The sequence below is a fragment of the Xyrauchen texanus genome, chromosome 16, assembly GCF_025860055.1.
Source record: "Xyrauchen texanus isolate HMW12.3.18 chromosome 16, RBS_HiC_50CHRs, whole genome shotgun sequence".
NCBI lineage: Eukaryota > Metazoa > Chordata > Actinopteri > Cypriniformes > Catostomidae > Xyrauchen > Xyrauchen texanus.
Window position 1 is genome coordinate 21,664,259 of NC_068291.1, and position 13,462 is coordinate 21,677,720.

General features: G+C 36.3%; 1 protein-coding gene across 5 annotated transcripts in view; it reads left to right on the top strand.

Annotated features, from left to right (window-relative positions):
* Positions 1-13,462, top strand: part of LOC127656833 (echinoderm microtubule-associated protein-like 1) — a 48,654-nt gene that overhangs the window by 25,465 nt on the left and 9,727 nt on the right. For 2 of the 5 annotated variants that reach the window (XM_052145314.1, XM_052145319.1), the window contains 8 exons: positions 860-994; positions 1,141-1,169; positions 2,768-2,794; positions 7,693-7,822; positions 10,680-10,829; positions 11,836-11,905; positions 12,877-12,987; positions 13,185-13,280. In XM_052145314.1, coding sequence (XP_052001274.1) covers positions 860-994; positions 1,141-1,169; positions 2,768-2,794; positions 7,693-7,822; positions 10,680-10,829; positions 11,836-11,905; positions 12,877-12,987; positions 13,185-13,280 — 748 coding nt within the window. The remainder of the gene's footprint in view (positions 1-859; positions 995-1,140; positions 1,170-2,767; positions 2,795-7,692; positions 7,823-10,679; positions 10,830-11,835; positions 11,906-12,876; positions 12,988-13,184; positions 13,281-13,462) is intronic. The other 3 variants (XM_052145318.1, XM_052145320.1, XM_052145317.1) reach the window with 2 other exon arrangements.

The window sequence follows — 13,462 nt, forward strand, 5'->3', positions numbered from 1 at the left end:
TATAGTGCAAAAGGGTGAATCTCACAAAAACAACCCCAGGTCACATTTCACCCCAAATCAAAAGAAAAAAGTAAGAAATTATATTTTGCATTAAGAAAGGGAAGGCTATTTTACCCAAAAATTGTATTACTGTAATGTGTCCAGGTGTTTTACTTTGTTTGTTTGTTTGTTTTTTGTCATATTTTTGTATTATGATGTTTATATTTGGGATTCCCATTATTGTAAATGGTGCTTATTTTTCTTATTCTTACTTTAAAATAAAAAACAATTTTCAATTATTTTTTTATTCATGAGAATTTTGTGAGAAAATGTGCATAATTGTCTTGAAAGTCTTAAGAAAATACTTTTTTTCTTTAAAGCTGACATATGAAATTCCTGCGACACTAGCGCCAGCAAACAGAATTGCACAAATAAACCATGTTTTCATAACAGCTTTCAGAATACTCCCCTCGTCTGCTGTTGTTCAAACAGCAGATGGAAGTCTAAGCGGGTCACTCAAAACAAACACAGGAATTCTTATAGTGCCTAAAAGACACGGTGTTAACATTCATTAATCTATGAATGGCTTACTTATAGTTTTTTCTGCATATTAAACTGGGATTGGAGAATGTATTTTAACACAAAAAAGTTGCATACTTGAGCTTTAAGTAATACATAATGGATTATTTATTTATTTATTTATTTAGATTTTTGGGTAATATATGATCACAAGTTTCTTGACATTCACCCAAATATTTTAGCAATGTGTCAGTATTATCAAGTGGTGTTGTTGTTGTTTTTTCTGATGTTTTTTTTTCTTTTTCACATAAGATCCAAAGTAATAGTAATATCTTGCTTTCTATCCTTCTCTACACTTCAGCACTGTGAAGAGAACAAGTTCATCAGAGCATGTGGGGTCCAACAACAGAAAAGATAGTTGCACAGATTCCAAAAGTAATCGCACACGCACCGGTTCCACAGGAAGCAACTCTAGTGGCAAGAGAGCCTCAGAGAGGTACAACATTTTATAATCAATGTTAATAATTGATGTATCAATGAGCAACTCATTAGCAATAAATAAAAACAAGATAATTTCTGCACACATACCACATACATAAAGAAGCACATTTGGTGACTTGCTTCCTTTCTCGCCCCCTGCAGCAAACAGAGGGAGCCTGTGTTCAGTGCAGGTAAGAATCGGGTATCCTGTTCCCATGTGATACAGTATGTAATTCTAAACTAAGGATATGTTACAAACAAAATATTGGCTTTGAATCTGTACACTGCTTTTTACTGGACAAGAAATTAAAGGAGGAATTAAAGACTTTTAATGGAAGAAATTTTCACTAACCCTTGCCAAGTATGTCCTCAAAATGAATGGCTGACTGCCAATTATCAGTTAGACAGTGTACAGATGATAGTGTGGAACTACGGTGAATCAGCTTGCTCATCATTCATTCATCATCATCATTCTTGTAGTTTTCCTCATTTTGGTGTTTATATTAATTTATTTAATTTTCACTTATTTTTATGTTATTACATTCAGAATTATAACTGAAGTTAGTATTTGTAGGGACAACATTTTGAATGATACAGCAATTAGACATTAAGCTGATATCTAGAAGCAGCCCTAATAAATTTACATAAAGAAGAAAACAATGAAAGTTTAATTAAAATGAGCAGGAACTGCTTTGAGAGTGCCATTAGCATATTGCTGTACAGTTGACAGAATCTTTTATTGTAAAATTACAAAGCTCATAATTCTTAAGAAAAATGAAAATTCTCTCATCATTTACTCACCCTCATCCCATTCCAGATGTGTTTGACTTTTTTCTGTTCTGCAGAACACAAACAAATATTTTTAGAAGAATATCTCAGCTCTGTAGATCCATTCAATGCAAGTGAATGGTGGCTAGAACTTTGAAGCTCCAAAAAGCACATAAAGGCAGCATAAAAGTCATCCATACGACTCCAGTGTGAGGTGTGAAACAGATCAATTCCTTTTTTTTACCATAAATCTCCACTTTCACCTTCACATTCTTCTTTTGTTTTTTGGTGATTCACATTCTTTGTGCATATCGTGGCTGGTCAAAGGTGGAGAATTATAGAAAAAAGGACTTAAATATGTATTTAAGGACTTAAATAAATCTTTTTCTCACCCACACCTATCATATCTCTTCAGAAAATATAGATTTAACCACTGGAGTCCTATGGATTACTTTTATGCTGCATTTATGTGCTTTTTGGAGCTTCAAAGTTTGGATAACCATACAGAGCTGAGTTATTCCTCTAAAAATCTTAATTTGTGTTCTGTAGAAGAAAGAAAGTCATACACATCTGGGATGGCATGAGGCTGAGTAAAGGATGAGAGAATTTTCATATTTGGGTGAACTATCCCTTCAAGCAGGAGTTCAGCAGCAGTTCTCTGAATGTCAGAACAAATTTGATTCAGTGTCTGTGTAAAAGCCAGAATGTAGGGTATGCAAAGCTATATAAGGCAGAATACAATGAGCCGTTCTGCCTGTAGGCAACATGGCATATTCCTGTCATGTGACCCAGTTGCAGTAATTAACCATGCACAAAACCCATTGAGACGGCTAGTCCAGATGTTAAATACCCAAAACACCAAATTAACCAAACACCAGTGGAGATTCTTACTGTGAATAGAGCACTGGACGAAATAACCGACTTTCCCAAAGGGACTTGAAGAATAATTATTCAGACATGTTGAATAATTATTCAATCTACAATTTTACATGACTGTCCTTGTCTCTATACATTCACAAAGGGATGCGACGTGTGACGCACTGCAAAGGTAGGCACTGTTTGTCAACTGTACCTTTTGTGAGCAGCTCTGTGGATGTAACTTGATTCAGTTGCCAGAGGAAAGACATTATATTTGCTTTAACAATTGGAGACTGTAAGCCACAAAAACTTAGCTTACAAATGCAATGTAACAGTGAAGTAATGTACTGCAGAATAGAAAATCATTAGTAGTATTTATCTTTGATTATGTACTGACAGAGAATTTAAATGCATTATCGTCACCTTCTGTACTGTTTTCAGCTTTCTTACTCCTTCACATTAGGCAGTGGTTGTCTGCTTTAAGAGTCATATAGCATATTACTATTCTGTTGCTATACCTCTAGATTGGACAGTAGTCTGACTTTGAGTGCTCTGGCTTTAAGGATGTGACAAAATCAGATCCCACAGAGCTGTCTTTCATAAGGGTCTGGGTTGATTTGACAATTGCGTGTTTGATAGAAGTTCTCTCCCTTCCTCCAGAAATGCCACCCTTCCCAATAAACTAATGCGCATTCTCTTTAACACCCTCTGATTGATGTCAGTCTGTGGTTGATTGCAGTTATTTGCAGTGGTGCTGAAACACAAGCTGTTAACTCTTGAAAGACACTGCTCTGACAGCTCCTGGATGTTTTGCTCACTGCACCTCATGGCATTTGTTTTCACAAGCACCATGGGAACACAACATTCTCCTGTGGTCACACAGCAGCACACTGAAAGGCGTTTATTCCATTAGTGTAGTGCCACTTTTTGCTCCGAGCAAACACATTTGTTCTTTCAGTCCCTTAAAGGGCATTTGTCATCCTGCATTGATCTCAAACAGCTCTTCTAGTTTCTCTGTGGAAACTGAAGTTTGGTGTTTATCATATTATTTTCCCCAACAGTCTGTTTACTCCCTTCAATGTTGATGAAACAGACAGTGAATGATTCACCAAAAAAAAAAAGTATTTTTGTTTTCCAGTATTCTTAACATTCTTAAAACAAGATGCATTTACCTGAGAAGCAAAATTGTGTTTTAAAAGACTTGTTTACAGTGAACATATATTTTATTAAGTTTATTTCTTACTCTATTGCCATAAAATCTGTTAGATATGTACTTAGATATAACAATTTGCCAGTTGGGTAAGAAAAAATATACTTAATTTAAGATATATTCTCTGAACATGATTTTGTCTTCATTCAAAAAATATTTAGTCTACTTTTAGGATTTATCTTAAATGTAATGGTAAGACCAGTTTCCACACGGGGTAACCTCCTCGTGGTCGCTATAATGTTGTTCGCTCTCAGTGGAGCGCGTGGTGAATTGTGCGTAGATTGCCGCGGTGGATGGCGTGTATGATAAGCCAAAAGGCTCACAATATGCTATAGACCAGGGGTTCTCAACCTTTTGCAAGCTGGGCCCCCCCAAAGCTGGTTCATTGCAGTTGGGGCCCCAGTGCCCCCCGCCCTGCCCCATGCTTTATTGTTGTTATTATTATTATTATTATTATTATTGTTATTATTATTATTATTATAATTGGCAGTAGCACCAGAATTCTAATGTGAGCTTGCAGGCATTATTATTATTATTATTATTATTATTATTATTATTATGAGTAGTAGTAGGCCTATCATCATTACTAGGCTATTGCTATATAATTATATGAGGTTACATGCTTTATTGTTGTTGTTGTTATTATTATTATTATTATTATTATTATTATTATTATTATTATTATTATTATTATTATTATTATTATGAGTAGTAGTAGGCCTATCATCATTACTAGGCTATTGCTATATAATTATATGAGGTTACATGCTTTATTGTTGTTGTTATTATTATTATTATTATTATTATTATTATGAGTAGTAGTAGGCCTATCATCATTACTAGGCTATTGCTATATAATTATATGAGGTTACATGCTTTATTGTTGTTGTTATTATTATTATTATTATTATTATTATGAGTAGTAGTAGGCCTATCATCATTACTAGGCTATTGCTATATAATTATATGTGGTTACATGCTTTATTATTATTATTATTATTATTATTATTATTATTATCATCATCAGTAGGCCTATTATCATTACTAGGCTATTGCTATAATTGGGAATTGGCACCAGACCTCTGATATTAATTTATGCTTTATTATTGTTATTATTACTAGGCCTAATAGAGTAGGCATCATCTGCATTTTTTACAGAAGCTTGCTGGTAGGTGATGTTAATGTGAGACCTGAGCCTGCTTTGCCTTGCAAAGATCCTCAATTCTTGGCTCAATGTTTGATAAACATAGCCTCAAATCATCCTCGATTTGTGCACGATTGCGGTATTTCGTTTTGAGTGCAGTCATTTTGAGAATCCTGCCTCACACAAATATGTCGACGCGAAAGGAAGGAGAATCTTCAAGGCGACGTCACAGAGTTCAGGGTATTCCTGCATCAATGCTGCCCAGAATGACGAAAGAGGGCAGGAGCTAAAGATTTCCTTCAGTCTACTGTCACTCTTCAGCTCAATAAGCTGTTCCTGTATATCAATTGATAGCTCGTTTGCTGTGCACACAAACGGATCTCGAACCCACGCAAAAGAGCGATAATCCTCTTTAAAGTACGTCGCAAATTGTTTTCTCATTGCTGACAGATGCTCAGACGCTGATTGAAATAGGGAGGAGAAATCGTGTGAAGTGCCTGCATCAGTGATAAAGTCTGCAAGGCTGGGGAAAATGTTGCAGTTCCCTCGACTGATGCGGCCATGCCAGAGGTCTAGTTTTTGTGTGAAGGCGTGCACTTTTTCTGCAAGGAGCAAAATATGTGTTTCGCGGCCTTGCAAAGACAGGTTGAAATCAAACAAATGAGCGCCGTTTTCTAAAGTCTATGACACACAAATAAACGAAATTAAAAAAAAATTTTTCCAGTTTTTTTCCCCTTCCATCGTAGCCTACTCGCGCCCCCCCGGGAGAGTGTCCGGGGGCGCGCCCCACCGGTTGAGAACCACTAATGACATCGTGTGGCAATCAAACCAGCGTTTAAAGTGCCGTTTTTAACACACAGGAAAACAGCTTGAAATATAGCATTTTTAAGGCCGTTTGCTATCACAAATTTCACAGTGCCACGGTCGTTTAAAACGCCATTAAATACGGCAGTTTGGATGAACCTTTCCCCCACTTGCCATCTGAACATACACAAAAAAATGTCGCAAAAAAACAAACAAACACTGCATAGAATGCTGCTGCCATGTATTGGCTATTATTGTCATAACATGATTTTCAGGTCATGTCATTTTTCTTTTTTCACCAGATGGCAGAAGACTGCTCCAAATACATGAGATATTCTCATATTTTCTTTGTTTCAACTAGATTTTCACTGTAGTGAAGTTAATAAATTTGATAATAAATGTGCTTATTTGCATATTCAAATGAATGGTAAAATTGATAAATGTTTAAGTAAATAAGATCTAAAAAACATAAAATCCCAAAAGAAGTGCATAATTTTAATGTTTTTATTTCAGGGAAGAAGAAATGTTATAATTTCTTTTAAAAAAACAAAAGACTTTACAGATACACCTGTAATGTGTCCGATACACAATAACATGAAAAACAGTCATCAAACAATCACAGTCGACAAACTTGAACATTAAAAAAATTATATTTGATAGTTTGTGGATGGGTACGTGTTTCTCCAGAGTACATTTAATCTGTTTGTTACAAGTACTGTATTTTCCTAGGATAACAATTCGATTTCCAAGAGCCTTCCTTCCCCACTGGTTTGTGATCGGGTAGCTTGGTCTTGTGGAAGCCTTGTGTTGTGGCTATTTCTTTATGGAGGTGTATCTAAATCTGTTGAACCATGTCTGACCAAGATTCCATTATACTTTACCCCACCTCTCCACCTTCTCCCACACTGGCCTTCTCCATTTTTACCACTTCACCTAGTAACTGTGCAGATCAACCTGCACAGACCATCAAAAAGGACTGGATCCACTGAGCCCCCCAAATCCACATCAGCCGTGCCCTCGCAGTCCACAGACACCCCATCAGAGGCCAAGATTCTGTCTGACAAAACGTCTCAGTCTGGAGGCAGAAAGATCCCACTGTTTACCCTTCCTCTGAGGAAGTGTACCACTCATTCAGTCCACTCCCCCTTAGACACGATTAGTTACAGGAGTCCAGTCAAATCCCCCAGCCAGTATTTTCAAATCTGTTACTGATCAACACAGCTATAGTTCAAATGTTAGATGTAGCCAGGCAATTTAAGGATAATTTATCTTTTCTCTGTTTTGTTTTCTTTGTTTTGATGGTCTCTCTCATTTTTCTGTATTGGGATTTAATTTAGTTCATGTCGATTATGTTAGATTGCATCTTCACACTTCTGTCTTTTTATGTTTGTTTTGTTTGTGTCAATTCTGCATTTTGATTGACTATGAATTGTCTTTTTAATTGTTCTTGCTTGCACACATGCTGTGTGTTATTTCATGTTGTTTCTATTACTAATCTATAAAGCTAGAAAATTAGTTGCATTTATTTGCTTCTGCATTTGAATTTGCATTGTCTGTCCCTAAATTTCAATTGACTGTATCTCAAATACATAATAAAATGTAATTAAAAAATACTTTTCCATTAGACCTCATTGAACTATTTATATACTGTATATACAGTGTGTGTGTGTGTGTGTGTGTGTGTGTATATATATATTATATATATATACTGTATATTATTTTAAACATTATCATGCCATTCCTTCTATTCCCTCTTTGGGGACAACATACTTTTGTTTCAGCCTGGATTATCATTTAATCTCCTCCTTAAATATTTTTAATGTCTTTAACATTCAAGTTGTATCAGAATCTTTTAACATTAACCACACAGTTGATACTGCAACTGGCCAATACATTTTCATGCTCTAAAAATCCATATTGCTTTTTCTAGATGAAGGGTATGTCAAAATGTATTTGAAGGGACGACCCATTACAATGTACATGCCCAAAGACCTGGTGGACACCTACTGCCTGGAAGCAAAGGCTGACTTGCCTCCTAAAAAACTGAAGCTAGATTGGGTGTATCCTTTTGTTATCGCTGCTGTCTGTGAAATAGAATTGTGTTTAGACTGATCCTTGTATTGAACTCACATTGCAAAATGATGGATATGTACTGTAGTCATGGTTTCTAGGTCAAAGATGTGGTATTGATTAATGAATGAATGAACCTTACATTTAGATAGCGGTTTCTGACACTACACTCCAAGCGCTTTACATATTGAACAGAGGACTCTCCTCAACCACCACCAGCATCCACCTGGATCATGTGACGGCAGACATAGTGCTCACAACACACCAGCTATTGGTGGAAAGCATAGAGTTATAGAGCCAATAAATGGATGGGGATTATTAGGAAGCCATGATTAAGAAGGGTCAATGGGGGGAATTTAGCCAGGACACTGGGGTTACACCCCTACTCTTTATGAGAAGTGCTCCAGGATTTTTAATGATCACAGCCAAAGGATGGTGCCTTTTTTGCAGTATAGTGTCCCAGTCACTATACTGGGTCATTAGGACCCACACAGAGCACAGGCACCCCCTGTTGGCCTCCCCAATACCACTTCCAGCAGCAACTTTAGTTTTCCCCAGGAGGTCTCCCATACAGGTACTGACAAGGCTCAACCCTGCTTAGCTTCAGTGGGCAACCGGTCTTGAGCTACAGGGTGATATGGCTGCTTATCGATTGCCTAATTGTATTAGATTATTGTGCATTATGGAAAGCTCCTCAAATATGGACATCAAGATTGGGTAAAATTCACATGTGAACCTGTACTAATTCTAAAGGCTGCTTTCACACATTCTGTTTTGCTGGAGTTTTTAAGCATGACGTTTTTATATTTAGTATTTTTGTCTTTTTTTCCTGTAAAAAAATCAAACCATGCTTAAAACAAAATACATTTATTTGACAAGCAAAATCATTTACGAATAAAATTTGTTGGTAACACTTTATTTTACTGTGTCCTTGTTACAATGTAATTACACAGGTGAATGAATGAATGAAGGTTATATTTATATATCACTTTTCTGACACTACACTCAAAGCGCTTTACATATAGAACAGGGGACTCTCAACCACCACCAGAGTGCATCATCCACCTGGATGTTGTGACGGCAGTAATAGTGCACCAGTACACCAGCTATTGGTGAGAGAAGAGATTAGAGTGATATAGCCAATTTATAGATGGGGATTATTATTAGGAGGCCATGTATGTTAAGGGCCAATGGGGAGAATTTGGTCAGGACACCAGGGTTACACCCCTACTCTTTTGCGAGAAGTGCCCTGGGATTTTTAATGACCACTGAGAGTCAGGACCTCGGTTTAACATCTCATCCAAAGGACAGTACCTTTTTACAGTATAGTGTCCCCATCACTATACTGGGGCATTGGGATCCACACAGACCACAGGATGATTACCCCCTTGCTGGCCTCATTAACACCTTTTCCAGCAGCAACCATAGACCAGGAGGTCTCCCATCCAGGTACTGACCAGGCTTAGCTTCAGTGGGCAACCAGTCTAGAGCTCCAGGGAGCGATGGCTGCTGACACATAATTACTGATTATTACTAATTAAAAACATGTACTTACTATAGGTTTAGGGTTAATGTAAGAGTTTGGTTTTAGGGTTAGTTGCTTGTAATTATGCATAATTGACTCTAATTACTATACTTAGTACATGTAATATGTGTAACAAGGACTCTGTAAAACAAAGTGTTACCAATTATGTTTTCCGATACTGTATGTTTTTTCTTAATTTTTTTCCCATATCTTATTTCACCATGTTTCAGGCATAAACCTCAATAAATTTATTTATGCTTAAAATAAAAAATTTAATTAATAAAAAATTTAAATTGGGTAGGAAATATAAACCTGATTTAAGATATACTCTCTGAACACTCTTACTTTATTTTAGTTGAATTTAAAGTATTTTTGTATTATTATTATTTTAAGACTGTTTAGATTAAGAAAATAATTTGTTTGCAATGAAAAAATACAATATTATACTTAAAGAGATAGTTCACCCAAAAAGGAAAATTCTCTCATCATTTACATCCCAGATATGTATGACTTACTTTCTTCTGCTGACCAAAAATTAAGATTTTTAGAAGAATATCTTAGCTCTGTAGGTCTATATAATGCTGACAAGAACTCTAAAATGTCAGAGATAAAGGCAGCATAAAACTCCATTGGTTTAATCAATATCTTCTGAAGCAATCCAGTTGGTTTTGGGTGGGTAAATATAACTCACTTTTCACTGTACAGCTTGCCATTTTAGTCTCTTAAGCACAATCATGATTTCAAGCTTGATTATACTTCCTAGTGCTTAACGCATGCAGAGTGCTATACTGCGCTATAGGTCATGTAATGAGCTTGAAATCATGATCGCCAAGGAGACAGAGGTCAAGATGTTCAGTGAAAAAGGAGTTATATTTTGGTCTGTTCTCATCCAAAACCAAATGGATCTCTTCTGAAGACATTGATTAAACCACTGGAGTCTGATGGATTAGTTTTATGCAGCCTTTAACTTCTTTTTGGAAAATTCTTTTTGGAGAGTTCTTGTCAGCAGAAACTTCTTTTTGGAAGTTCTTGTCAGCATTCACTTGCATTGTATGGATCTACTGAGCTCTTAGAAGATATTCTTCTAAAAATCTTAATTTGTGTTCAGCAGAAGAAAGAAAGTCATACACATCTGGGATGGCATGAGGGTGAGTAAATGATGAGAGAATTTTCATTTTTGGGTGAACTATCCCTTTAAACAAGTGGTCAGCTAGCCAGAATTACAAATAAAAAATAAAATAGCCCTTTTATAGCTCTATATAGAGTTTGTTTCTTAGTTAAACTCACCTATAGAGTAGTGATTGCTCTTGACAATGACAAAGCTATGGTTATCGAGGCCGTGACTGTCGATCCAACCTCTACTTGCTACCGACGGGGGAAACGGTTTACTTCATCGCCTCTGTGGTTGTGCTCTATAATGTGGATGAGCAACTTCAGAGACACTACACTGGACATACTGATGATATCAAGTGGTAAGACTCTGATTTAAATGTGATTCCATGTGAAATCATCATCTATTTTGTCATTGAAGAACATTAGTCACCTTTTAATCACATAAGGTCATTTAATAACTTGCCACATATGAAGTCCAATCACGCAACATTCACAATTTATACTGCTGCTCAAATACCACCCCTATTCTGTGTTCTGCCACAGCAAATCTGACAAAGTAAATGCTTTCCTTCTGGCTTCCAGTGATAATACAGTTTGATAGCCAGACAAAAACACACCAAGCATTAACAATTAGCATAGCATTGATGGATAAGTGTGCTCTTAGTAGCAAAGCTTACAGGTGGTGTGTTGTTTTTTCAATATTAAAATACTTTCTCCTGTTCCAATTTAATATGAAAAAACAATTTTAAGTAACCCATTGATAGGCTGATTTCCCCGAAAACTGTGAAACACTGTGGCAAGATTAAAACATTGCTCAGTTTGTTTGAGCATTCCAACTAGCCCGACACAACAACTTTGGCTTAACCAATGGCATGAGTTTGGAGTGGTACAATGTGTTTCACCAACCAATGGCAGATAAGGGAACTTTTGAGAAACCCGTTTGAAAATGATAATTATTTTTCCAATTCTGTTTGGTGATGCTAGTGGCGCAATAGAAATTATACACTTAGGCTTTAAAGGATGTGAATCTTTGATGCATGAGAGTCACAAATGATCCTGTAACCATGGAATGCCACACATTTCGTCATTTTTGAAGGAATTTATAGGATATCAGAGCTGCTCATAAATAAGTCAAAAGACTTCAGCAAGAAAATATAAACCAATAATCTGTGACTTAAATGCAGTTATTTGTTATTTGTTTTGATGTTCCATCCTGTTTCTCATACCACCCAAAGTCATTGTGTCGAGATGTCATTTGACTCATAGTCAAAAATGTGCGATGCCTCTCACTGCTGTGTCATCACCTGCTTCAACAGTCCCAGCTGCCCACTTCCTTCACCTCTTTTATTTTTTGCTTCCCTGAAGCTTAGCTGTCCATCCTGATAAAATCACCATAGCAACAGGACAAGTGGCTGGCACATCCTCAGATGGAAAAGTAAGATAATGTTATTCAGTACAGATCATTTTATGGTATCAATTATGTACACTGATTGATCCATAACCTGCTAGCACATGCACATCACCCAGACGTCTATTTGATGTCTGTGTTTACCTCCCGAAGACTTCTTTTTAACATTGTTTGCTCATCTGCAAAACGTCTATAAGACGTATATCAATAATTATGTCTCGGATGTCAATTGGACATTCAGCTAAATTCTTTGAGAAGTTTATTATTTAGAATGTTTGTAAATCTGATCTTTTTAAGATGTTTAGCAGATGTTAATAAGATTGTGATGCTTTCCAGATGAAAAGATCTAAAACAGACTTTTTGGAGAAGTATGTGTGATATCTTGGTATTTTATTACCAACAAACACTCACGGAGCACTTTATTAGGAACACCTGTACACCTACTTATTCATGTGATTATCTAATCAGCCAATCGTGTGGCAGCAGTATGATGCATAATATCATTCAGATATGGGTCAGGAGCTTCAGTTAGTGTTCTACTACTAGAGGCCACAAATCAAAAAAGCTAATTTGTGAAATTGACCTTGACAATGATAAGTCCTCCTGCACTAAAGACACACAAGATGCTCTTTGGAACATTTTCAAATCATGCTGGGATAACATGGATCATCAGGTTTTACATACATTTTTTGAGTTTAGTGCATGCAGTTACCAAAAACTTAGTAATTCATATCAACATTAAATGTACATTATTATGCTGATAATACAATTTGTAAATGGGGAAAAACTATATTAAATTACCAATTGTTTTTTAATAGAAGCATTTTCACATGTGGACATTTTAATGGCTTTCTATAATTCCTAGATCTTTTTTTTTGAGCTGCGTCATCGTAATTGGGAAGAACAAGATCTCAAATACACTGTCTTCAAATAGACATTTAATTGGTGTAGTATGAGACTGATGGCAAATGTTCAGTAAATCTGTCTCTGTTTGGCAGCAGCTGGGTCCTCATATACGTGTATGGGACTCTGTGAGTTTGAACACATTGCATGTCCTTGGAAGCGGTTTCTTTGACAGAGCTCTGGTGTGCCTCTCCTTCTCTAAGTCGGTAAGAGACAGTCACTCTCTTTTATATTAGCTAACAAAATACAGTCTATAGTTCTTTGCATCATCAAACAAACCTTTCTTTATTCTTTGTTCTGGATTGTATTCTGGAGTTGTTGTTTTTTGTTTCCTGGTCAGTTTAAATACACCTAAACTCTTCTGTATTCTCTGTATTAAGAGATGTCATCTTGTCTTGTTTAGAATGGTGGTAGCTGGTTGTGTGTTGTGGATGACTCCAATGATCACATCCTCTCTGTATGGGACTGGCAGAAGGAGGAAAGACTTGCTGAAGTCAAAGTGAGAGAATATTCTAAGCTTTGATTTGTAATGTGGTTTCCTGTCTCTCAAATGGCAGAGCATGGTGTTAACAATGCTGAGGTCTTAGGTTCAGTTCCCAGGGAACACAGACACTGTTAAAATGTATACTGAGATTGCACTGTAAGTTGCTTTGGACAAAATTTTTACCAAAGGCATAAATG